We start from the raw sequence: 12,595 nt of genomic DNA, 5'->3' as shown, positions 1-12,595 counted from the left end.
ATATCTACATTACTATGAGCACTGTTTTTTTAAGTATAAATACATTAAAATAAACTTTACTCTTTAGACTCCAGAGCTAATTCTCTCATATATATATATATATATTCACGGCTTCCGCCTGTTTGAATACTTTAGACTGTCTACTGTCTGCACCCGAGTTTGGCATTTATAAGTTTTTAAATCACTTAATTCCCGTGGCAATTGTTTAGTGGCTCGGAGGTAAGGGCTTAGCAAATGGAGTCAAAGGTGGTTTCATGGTTGGGTTTGAAATTCCCGACCAGTAGGAATTGTTACCTCCTACACTGATGATTGCAAAAGCATGAAACACTAGTGTCTGTAAGTATAAAAAATAGTTATTTATAGTTCCATATATATATATATATATATATATATATATATATATATATATACACAAACACACACAGAGTTGCAATGAAAGCCTTAAATTTCTTATAAACAATTTTCATAAACCAAAAACGCAACCTGCGTTTGCCTTAGAATAAATTTAGTATCAGTTATCCTTTTCCCTGACATAAAGCTAAACCACATTTCGTATAAACTGATTAAAAAAACAAAAAAAATACCCAACAGTTTTGCTTTAAAACGACCTTAGAGTGGTTGATGAGACCGTTAAACACCAAACAAACAAAAATGTCTGACCAGAAAGAATTCTATAACATATACTGACATCAATATCCTAGGGAAAGCAACTCATTCTATACATATACATTCAATTCTATACATATACTGACATCAATATCCTAGGGGAAGCAACTCTACTGAAGCACATGCAAACGAACAGAATGAAGTTCTTTTTTTAGAAAAAAATTGAAAAGTTTCTGTAAACAACACAAATTTGTGTGCAATTTTTATTTACAAAAATATGTACACAGGATAAAAATGTAGCAACCAGTAATAATATCTTGGCTTATTAAATTTTTTTTTTTTTTGCACAACGCTACTGAATTATTCTAGCTTTTCAACAGAGATCTTCTCAATAGAATGCTTGTAAAGGTTGTAAGTTGAATTTATTTTTAAAAAGAACAGGCTGCTTCATTTGGAAATGAGGTAAAGTACAAGAAAAATAAGTGGCAGATATAGAATGTACATTTCGGCAGCAAACGTTCATTTTGACATGTTTTGTTGTTTAGACATAAGGAGGATTTCTTTTTTTTTTTCTCTCCTTCTTTTAGTACTCTCACAAGTCAATCGTATACCATGAAGTATGTCATATATATTAGAGAGAAGAATAATATTTTTTTTCTTTTTTTTAGTTGGCCAAAGAGGAAAAAAAAAAAGTCTTACAGAAAAAAAAATAACATTTCTGGCAATTCTTGGTTGTCTTGTGTTTTCAATGATTTTACAATCAAAAAGTGAGTTAGCTGAAAATTCTCATTATCTCTTGATTTAACTATTTAAAATGAAGAATGCTACCAAATTGGATTGTTAGATGTGAATAGTATCTTCAAATCCAGAAATACTCAATACTACGAAAAGTAGAACAACTGTCATTTGGCTCCAAGGAGAGCTGTAGATTAAAACCATAGCAATGTGAGCCATTTAAAATGATGTGCATGTACACATATTTTGAAACTATATATATATATGTGGGGGGCTATGAACACTGTAAGTGTTTCTTAAATTTGTTTTCACAGACTTTAAATATCTTCATTTCCTTTTATCTACATGTTCTTCACCAATTCCTTTTTTTCATTTCATATAAGAAAAATTTACCAACAGTTTTTTTTGTTTTTTGAAGAACATATTTATCTCCGAGTTGTTTAATGGTCTTCCACTGTTCACCAAAACATGTGTAAGATATAGCTCATAAAAACTTATGAATTAAATACATATTTTGGTTTTAGAATAACTAATGACTAGGGCTAGGACAACAGCATATTCTTTTCATTGTTTTGACTCTTGAGTGTGTATCCATTGATATCTTATATGCTTTCATATAGAGAGATATGGTTCTACACAGAAGCCTTGTGAGGATGAAACAATATTTCATATAGCTTAATTGCCATATATATTTTCTAAACTTACTATATGAGTTTCGCCATGATTAGATATGTGAATGGTAACATATGCCTGTCTTAAGTTACAGACAACATCTGCAATTATTGTGCCCAATAGTGAAAGAATATATATATATATATATATATATATATATATATAGTAATTTATAAAATATATATGGCGATTAAGCTACACTGAATATTCGGTGTTTCATCCACTCTAGGATTCCTCAGGCTTATGCGCATAAGCATGATGAATCCTAGAGTGGATGAAACGCCGAATATTCAGTGTAGCTTAATCACCATATATATTTTATAAATTACTAATTAGCTCTACCTACGTATTGAGCACTTTTGAAGTAAATACTTCAAGTTTACGCATAAATCTATACTTTCGTATATTAATTTTATGTGAGTAAATGAAGTAGTTTATATATATATATATATATATATATATATATGAGAGAGAGAGAGATAGACATGCTAAAATAAATTGTAAAAAATATTTTTATATATGGGTGGAAAGATTTGTTTTTTCTTTAATTAAAATGTCTCCTCATAAGAGAGTGCCATATTTTAAACTATTCACTCACATTAAAATATAACAAGTAACTGGTATTTAAAAAAAATGAGGTTTTGTGACTTATTGCTAGTCATATCTATAGGGTTGAAGATTGAAACACAATAGGAAATCAGTCGCTCTTAACAGTAACTCACAGCAAATTGGTACAGAGATTTCGTATGAACGGACATGCATGTTAAAACAAAGGGACGCTGCACAAAATTGAAAATTCCAGTTTCTCTCCACAGTTCCATTATTTTTTGATAAAGAAATGATGACCACTCTTTTAAGAAATGCAATATTCACGTGAAATGCGCACCTTGTGTTTCGTGGCAGTTCTTGAGTTGATCCTGTTACGAATTATAACAAACCAATTTTATTTCCTTATGAAACTTTAATAAAAAAAATTGTTGCGAGTAACAGATTTCAAAACGACATTGGCATTCGAACATGATTATAAGATTCCACTCTTCATAGAACACGTTTTTACCTGTGTCCTTTCAATCCGTTCAGGTATGTTTAAAATATGTGAACACATGGAAATCTAACTGATCAGACGCACAGTCATCGTTGTGGAAGTAATATTAAAGGTATTTTTAATGTCAATAGCAGTAGTAGAAGAGAACTTATAGTAAGATTGGTAGAAATAATAGCAGTGCTTGTCCATTATATTAAAAATTAAGAAAAATCTATATAATGCATAATGAAACAAAAATATCATATTCCAAAAATTGCGTAAATTGATTAAGTACATTTATGCTTATAAAGAAAATCATTTATGGGAAATCATAGGCATTACGACATAAATCTAATAAGTATGAATTATTGTTGAGTTATCTCCCTTTGTTTATTGGTACTTTTTTAACTTTTTTTTTTTTTTCAAAATAGCTGGCAAAACAGTCACTTCTCGGATACTCATAAAATTTGATTTTCTTATTGAAAATAAAACTACTTGATCAATCGACTTAATTTTTGGAATATGATATGCGCATCATAGAGATTTTCCCTTCATTTTTTTTTTTTTTTTTTTTACTATGGGGGAATTCTGGACAAGAACCATAATAGCAATAATAGGTTGTACAATTATGACTGTTGTAGCAGTAATAGTAATTCTAGAAGAGCAATTGTAGTAGTAGCAGTAGTATTAATCATTAATAATTCAGCTGTAACCCAGACTCAATAGATTGACAATTTTTTTATTTTTAAGAAAAAAAACGGTCTGTGTTAGACTGAATGATGTAAGGGCAGAGTAAGCGGGAAAGGTACGTTTTAGACACACATTCAGAAGAGTCAATTCTAAAGAGCTGATAAAATTGACTCAAAAGATAAGTCATTGATATTGACTAAGTTTAAAGAGGAAAAGAAAAAAAGTCTTCTGTCGGACGTTTTTCAAAACTTGTACACCAATTGTTCAGCAGCTGAGAATTTCTAGTTAACTGGCACTTTTTTTTTTTTTTTTTTTAAATCCTTCCTGTAAGGAAATCCCGAACGAGAAAACAGTAGCAAATTCCCTCCCCACCACCTGATTTCTATAGTAATATGCAAATAAAGAGATGTTTTATTCATCTATAGTCTTTCCATCAACCCCGCTACTATTTCTCAATTTTTTTTTTTTTTTTTTTTTTTTTTGAGACGTGATTGAAATAATTCATACCAATAAATGTTGATGCTTCTTTAAAAGAACCCCGTCATGAAAAAAAATATGTCTTAAATAGTTAAATTTTTAGAAGTGGGTTTGCCAATAGCTACAAACCCTTATTTTGAATCTATGCATTTTCATAACGACAAGTAGGTTTTTATTTTAAGTTATTTTATTTGAGAAGATGACACTTTTTTTTTTTTTTTTTTTTTTTTTTGATGAGGCAGGTTGCAAAGAAGCACCAAAGATGTTTGTTATTCGTGGTGGTGTTGGTGGTGCTGTTAGTGTGAGTGAGAGCTGGAGGGGACAGGGAGGTCATCTTCGTCGCCATATGGTCAGAGGTCATTGGCTTTGCCTTCTTTTATATGGAAGGAGGCGACGACAATTATTAGTATTTGTTGATGCCGAATAAGCGAACGCCATGGAGCTGTGGAAGTTTAGGAATGAGGTTCAATGCCAGAACCATTGAATTGAGGCAGAAGTGGGAAAAGTCATATTTTGTGTAGAAACTGGCCAAGAAGAATCTGACAAAAAAAAAAAAAAAAAGAAAAAGACTAGAAAGTAAGGCGGTATACAAATATAAACAAGAACAGAAATTATCAAACTGCGTTCATTTAATCGGGAAAATGTTATTTCAAACTTAAACTTGAGAAACCAAAGAAAATTGCTTATCATTTGGATTAAACAGACTACTGTTCTTATCTCGAGTGTTATTTTCACATTTCGGTTGATGTAATCTCCGATATTCTTCAGGTTTATTTTGTCAAACTCAGAAATTTAGACAGAATTTCGAATGGAGCCTTTTATTTAATCCATGGGGGTAGCATGCTCTCATTCCATCAGCCATGATCAGGTAGAAGTCTTAAGTAATTCACAATTGTATTCTAAGGATTGGACCTTCCTTCTTCAGGAGAGTGTCACTTACAAGTGAATTTATCAAATACTTTATCCATTATGCCACGGTTCCTTGTGGACAATTCTAGTATGAATTTTGAGAGCCTTAAACCTATTCTTTTCGGATGTACAATCTCACTACTTAGCATTATAGATTAATACTAGTAATACCAAAGGACGTACCGTTTAGCGCTGGACAAGGCATATTCTGCTACTTAATCTGACAGCCATAGTTTTTAAATCAGTAATTAGTAGATTTCTCCAACATCAATCAATATAAAACTTATATGACTGAATTCAAAATAAAATTTTCTTTAAAATGGTATTTTAATATTTTTGTTTGTGATTTGTATATTCCAAGAAACTGCAATTTAATTTCGCCTATTAACAACGAAACATCCCGCGATCGCATGTCTGCGAGTGGTAGATGACTTTTTGGATGCACATGTTTTAGGTCTGTTCATATAAATACTCAACACAGAAGTTCTACTAGTCGATGACATTTCATATTTTTAAAACAATGAGAAAAGAATTGTCTGTCTACCACAGAATTTGAACAAAACCCACGCGACAAGTCAAAAGTTAGAACATCTTGAAGTTGAGGCTTTCTCAAGATAGAAACTTCGTTACAAACGATATGTAATAGCTAATATACTTATTTCTTTTTTTATAAAATTTGAAAAGAGTTGGTCAAGAACTTTTTATGTGCGCATCGATAGAAATGATAGCAAGTACCGATATTTGATGTTTTTTTTTGGAGTGCTGTAAATCACAAGTGACATGTGATGCTGTTATGTAAATTCATAACAATGTTTGTTTACAAAGTGGCTTACAATAATGAGGTATACATTTTTTATTTTTAATTATTTACAAAACATCAGTTTTTGATTATGAAAAAAAGATTCTTTTGGGTAATGTTCTATTTTAGTGTCGGGGAAAAAAAATTCAGAAAAAATTCAATTCAGGCAAAAAAATTGAATAGAAGAAATTTGGGTGCTTATGCACTTATGTTACCGTGCTATTTTTTAAAAATAGTATTTTCAAGTTAAATTCAAGTTTTACAATATCTTTTTTTTTCATTAAATTGTTAGGTGAAAATAGAGAATAATTGGAAAACACCCTCCCCTCCCATCTTAAGAACAGATTTCTAAATAATAACAATTTCTCAGCACAGTAACATAAGTGCATAGGTACCAAAAGTTTATTTGAATAAAACTAAATGAAAAACACTTTTAAATGGGATAGAAATGTTTAATACAACAAATAAGGCGTCCAAAAATGTTATCATTTTTATACATATTTATATTATATTTTCTTACTGTTAATTAATAATTTCATTAAAATTGGTTGATTCCTCGAATTTTGGTAAATTTTTAAGTGAAGAAGGGAGGTCAGCAATAGAGTCCCCCAAATTTCTGAAACGTTATTTAGAAACCTATTCTTAGCATAGGGATAAGGTGTTTTGTAACTATTCTGTACTTTCACCTAACAATTTAATAAAAAAGGATATCGTAAAACTTGAAAATAGTATTACAAAATTAGCGCTGTAATTTTGTTTTATTTTGTTAAAAAAATTATTTTCGTTTAATTTTAATTCAAATAACTTCAATCAACATCACTTTTTTTTACTTAGGTTAAAAATGCTTTTAAATGAGTTAAAACACACAAACCACTTATCCAGTTAAGTAAAAGAATAACTTATAACATTTATAGGGTTTGTTTTACAATCCACAGAGGTATGAAAAAGTGGCCAAAAAACAAATATATAACAAATAAATGTTACCAAAGATAAGATAAGTTACTCTTCTACCTCCCTCGATAAATTTTTGGTATTATAAATGTCTGTTCTGTTTAAAACAAGTAGTGTTGAGCGTTACATGAGAACAAGAAAAAATGGTTGCAATGTTTCTTGAAATTTTTGAAGTCTCGACAATGACTTAAAAATAAAACTTATATAAAATAGTGGTAGAAACCCACCTAATAATTGTCATAGTAACTTAAAGCCGTTAAAATGAAACTTAATCATGCTAATTAGTTTAATGTACTTGAAAACATAATTATAATTTGTACAAAATTTCCCTTTATTTGATATGCTACAAGCCATATTTTGTTCATATTTTCTTTGAATAGTGTTGTGGTGACCATTTTGCATTTCTTGGTTGCCATCTGGGATTTCCCGGTCGCCATCTTGGATTTTTCATGGTGTAATGATGACAAATGATAATGTTCATCAGAAAACTATTTTGCATGATGATAAAGCCTTACCTCCCATTTTTTTATGTTTCTACTTAAAGACGTTAATTACTATGCTAATTAGTTTAATGTACTTAAAAACGTAGTTCTAATGTGCACAAAATTTACTTTAATTTGATATGCTACAAGCAATATTTTGTTAATATTTGAATCATGTTGTGGTGGCCATCTTGGATTTTTCATGATAATGTCCATCAGAATAATACTTCCTATGATAATGAAGCCTTACTTACAATTTTTCTTAGCTGTTTTTATGATGTTTCTACTTAAAGTCATTAAAATTAAACTGAAATATGCTAAAATTAGTTCATAAGTTACAAAGTGAGATGATCGTAAATACAGCCAACTGAACCTTCATAGTGTTACGATAACATGTTCAAAATTTCATATCTTAAAAGAGTTGAAGATACAGCTTTTTAAAGATGGGTTCGTCTGTAAATTATGCAAATTTTCAGTCACAAGCTTATATGCATTTGAATATGACTGACTTAAGACAAAATGTCCAGTGAACCACGCATTTTTGGATACTTTGAATGGTTATAACTAAAAAGGCTAAAGATAATATTTCTTTGTTTTTATGCTCTTTCCAATAATGCTTGACTTGAGGTTATTCGATGTAAAAAAAAAAAAAAAATGGTTTGGTATTACTATTAATATTACTTTCCCAAAATTCATACAGATAAAGGACTATAATTGCAAATTATTTAGGACTAATATGGCTTATAGAATGGGAGCATGCTAGCCCCATGCATTAAATAAAGGGTTCTGTTTGAAATTCCATGCAGATTTCGGAGTTCAACAAGATACACCTGGAGAAGGTTGAAACGTTGTGAAAATAACACTCAAGATGAGAACAGTAGTTTGAATAATAATGCAAACAATACAAATTCCTCATCACAAAATTCAGAATTATATAAAAAAATTGCATTTATAAAATAACTTTAAAATCCTCAAGATTATTCAATTGAAAATGGTCAGCATTGTTGACACAATGAAAACATCAATTTTCACAAAGTTTAACTGTTAAGTTTTTAAAAATATTTTTTACTGGTAGTTCAGCCCGGCTTTGCCCTACGTGTGAATACACTTTATGTAAGATTTCAAATGTTTAAACCAAAAATTGTCTGAGTAATTTCATAGAGACCGTAAGAGTACATTTTTTTTTTAACTTTGACCCCAATGTTGACCCTTTAACATTTATCATTTTGGTCTCAAATCAAAATAAAAGGTTTTACCCATGTCAAAGTTACCTGCATCTAAAATTTCAAGTGTTTAGACCCAAAATTGGCAGAAAGATATGATAGAATCTGCAAAGGTCAACTCTTAACTTTGACCTTCTGGCAGCCAAATTTTTGCCCCAAAACTGATTAAAATGCTTGCTGCATGTCTGAATACCCATTATGTTTAAATTTCAAATGTTTAGATCCAACATTGGTTGGGTAGTTTGCTAGACACTGCAAAGGTCAAATCTTTTGAACTTTGACCCCTTGGCAGCTTAAATTTTCGACCCAAACTGATTAAAAAGCTTGCCCTATCTCTGAATACCCTTTATGTAAAATTTCAAATGTTTAGATCAGAAATTGGCTGAGTAATTTGGTAGAGACCGCAGAGATCAAATTTTTTTTTTAACTCTGACCCCAATTTTAACCCCTTAACATTTACTTTTTTAGGCTCAAATCAAATGAAAAATTTTGATCAATGTCCAAGTAACCTACATTTAAAATTTCAAGTGTTTAGATCCAAAATTGGCAGAGGAGTTTGGTAGAGTTTTCAAAGATCAAATCGTTAAACTTTAACCCCTTGAAAGCCAAATTTCTGGCTGAAAACCGATTAAAAAGATTTTCTCAAATCTCAATATCCCTTATGCCAAATCTCGAGTCTCAAGACTTAAAATTGATAGAGTTATTTGGTAAGGAAACGTAGACACACAGACATTTTCACTTTTATAGATATATAGATTGATGAGCGAAATCTCATAGGAATGACTTTTTTCAAACAAATTGACTAATCATCATAAGTCGCATCTTCAGCTTGCTGCGGACTGCGAACCCACATGACTTATTTTTCACCATTCTGTTCGATCCAAGACAAGTTAGTTGCCCTGGATTAGATTAGTTGATGGATGCCCAACTGTTGAGAGATGTCCAATCAAAAACATTTTCTCTCCACCTTCTCCTCTCTTTTGCCTTCTAATATACCTTCAAAGCATAACTTTAACAGATCAATGGTTGATCTTTTGACATGGACAAAATATTTAAGGGTTTTACTTTTGATTTTATCAAATAGAGAGGATAGGAAAGTAGTTTGACAGAGGGTGGATATTTTTTTCGATGATGTGATGTCCCGTAATGAAATGCGTTACGTGATTTTGAAACACCTCAATGCGATTGGCTAGTTGTTTAATCCACGTGATACAATCAAGGTCATAAAAATCTACTGGGAAACATAAATTAAATAAATTTTTACTTTAACAGTTATTGGCACCCTTTTCGAGATTGAATAAACATTGAAGAAAAAAAAAAAGTCTTTTTTTTTATTAAAATAATATTTATTCACATTTAAACATCACCACTATCTTTATTTTTTTAGTGGAATTTATTTTTGAGTGCAATTGAAAAAAAAATGAAAAAAAAATGTAATGCTCTGTGCAGGGACTGAACTCACAATGAGAATTTTGTGGTTTATAACATCCACCTTGCCGCCACACAATTGTCACTATGAACTAGCAGACACATAGACCCCACACACACACATCTTGTAATTATGAAAATTAAAAAAAGTCTCCATGAGTATTAATTAGTTTGTTAATAGAACAAATAAACTTTTTGGGGCTTGATTTGCAAATGCATCTACAAAACTTATTCGAGATGCTAACATCGCTGATGGTTACAAGTGGTTGACATGAACAAAAACAAAAATGCAACAAAACGAAATTCTTTTTAACAATAACTCTTAACTTTACACAACTTTTTAAATCAACCAAATTTTTCAGTTCTTATCCAGAATTCACCCTATATTTAAAAACAAATAAAGAAAACTCTGTATGATGTACTCGTGACAAAACACAAATATCATATTCCAAAAATCATGTAAATCGATCAAATAGTTTGTGTTTTTTTAATAAGAAAATCAAATTTTATGATGTACCAAACAGAGACCATCTTGCCTGCCATTTTAAAAACAAAATCAAGAAACAAAGGAAGATAACTAAACAATAATTAAAACATGCAATATTTATGTTGTAATGCCTACAAATTCCCATTAAATTGCTTAAAAATGATTTTCTTTATAAGCATAAACTACTTGATCAATTTAAATGATTTTCAAAATATATTTTAACTTCAAAACGGGTACATACATCGTAAGGATTTTTCTTTCCATGTTTTTTTTTTAAATAGGGAAATTCTGTACATAAACCAAGTTTTTAAAATCAATACCAATTTTAAAATATAATTTTATATATTTTTGAATTAATTGCACATTTTAAATTAACAGAACATTTTTTTTTTAAATTATAAAGTGCTTTTAAAAATTAACAGAATAATTTTTTATAATCAACACTAATTTTTAAATATAAATTTTTAAAATATTTTTTTAATTAACAGTATATTTAAATAGAACATTCTTTTTAAATTATAAAAAGTGTTTTAAAAAATTAACAGAATAAATTTTTTTTAACAGAATACTTTTTGAATTAACAGAATACATTATTTTTAATTAAAAACATTTATGATTAACAGAACGATTTTTTTCAATTAACAGATCATTTTTGTAAATTAAAAGAGTACATTTTTAATTATAATTTTTTTTTTAATTAACAGAATGAAATTTAACATTTTTTGAATTAACAGAATACATTATTTTTTAACTATAAAATTTTAAAAAATTAATGTTTCTTTTGTTTTTAAATTAGTAGAATTTTTTTTAAAGTTTTTTTTTTTTTTTAGATTAACAATCAAATTTGTTTCATAAATTAACAGAATATTTATTTTTAATGAACAGGAAAAAAAATTTAAAATGTGAAGAATTTTCTTACAAAAGAATGGGTACTGTGGTGAGGAATTTCTTTGTGGCGGTAAATTGTTGGCCATAATCGATTTGCTCCCACTGCGTCTGCATTCGGGCTTTTCCTTGGTCAGCAGCTTCCCATGGTGTACCTTTTGTCACGTGCAATATCATGAACATTAACTGAAAGCAATCACAAAAACAAGATCATCATTGGATGTTAAACCAGACAACAACATTTCCATGGGTCAATTTCTGGTTAAAAAACAAAAAAATCATGTAAATCTTTAACAATGAAATTATACAACTACATATCATCTATTTTTTTTAGAATCCTTTTAAATGAGTAATTTGTATATTTATTTACTAGTAGGCTCCCTGCCATTATCCGATCGTAAAATACGCATAAACATATTTTAATTAATACAGAAACTGAGACGTGTATGCGAGTATTATCTTTTTTCTAAACAGTTCACTTTTTGTAAGTAAAAAAAAACCAAAAAAAAAACCCCTAAACACATTGAATAAAGTACGCTAACCATTATGCCAGCATGACAATATTTACAATGTGTTTTCAAAAAATCTTATTCTTAACATAAAGTGTTCATATTTCTCGATCGCGCATGTGCAGTCATGAAACAGTTGACAAATAGATAAAACCGACGGTCCCCACGTACCAATTTGCTAATTTTGGTTCCTTAGCAGTCTTTTTTCCGGATGAAAACAGAATAAAAAGTTTTCCACATGTCTGAATATCCTACATACCAAATTTCAAGTCTGTAGATCAAAAATCCTATCTCTCTCACACACACACACTTTTATAAATATCTAGATTTGCGGACTGTTATTGTCATCTTTTTAGTTATGGCATTATGTAATTTGTATTCACAACAACAACTATGAAGACGAAGATAACGGTCCACAAATAAATAAAAATACACATCATCTGTCTGTGAAAATGCACATTCAAATATGACTTTGCAAATTGTTTTCTTAATGGTACAAGTTCATTCAATTTAATGACGAAATGATACTTCACAAAAACCCAATCAAAAACTAAAAAAAAAAATAAAGAGGAAATGGTTGCATGCAAGAGTGGTTTCAAAGAAAATTAGGTTCTTGTCCAGAATTCCCTCTATATTAAAAATCAAAAATAAAGAAAAATCTGTACGATGTATGTACTCAGTTTAAAATGAAAATATATTCCAAAAATAATGTAAATTG

At 29.5% G+C, this 12,595-nt stretch overlaps 1 protein-coding gene across 1 annotated transcript in view; it reads right to left on the bottom strand.

Moving 5' to 3' along the window:
- Window positions 1-855: 855 nt before the first annotated feature.
- Window positions 856-12,595, bottom strand: part of LOC145291430 (ORM1-like protein 2) — a 111,916-nt gene continuing 100,176 nt past the window's right edge. The window contains exons 3-4 of the mRNA XM_080137267.1: window positions 11,403-11,554; window positions 856-4,743 (exon numbers count right to left, since the gene is read on the bottom strand). Coding sequence (XP_079993393.1) covers window positions 4,608-4,743; window positions 11,403-11,554 — 288 coding nt within the window. The 3' untranslated portion in view covers window positions 856-4,607. The remainder of the gene's footprint in view (window positions 4,744-11,402; window positions 11,555-12,595) is intronic.

This window comes from Euprymna scolopes, chromosome 12 (genome assembly GCF_053919585.1).
Source record: "Euprymna scolopes isolate OS-2025 chromosome 12, ASM5391958v1, whole genome shotgun sequence".
In the NCBI taxonomy this organism is placed as follows: domain Eukaryota; kingdom Metazoa; phylum Mollusca; class Cephalopoda; order Sepiida; family Sepiolidae; genus Euprymna; species Euprymna scolopes.
Note: the sequence above shows the minus strand (reverse complement) of the source record. Positions and strands in the feature narration are given on the sequence as shown.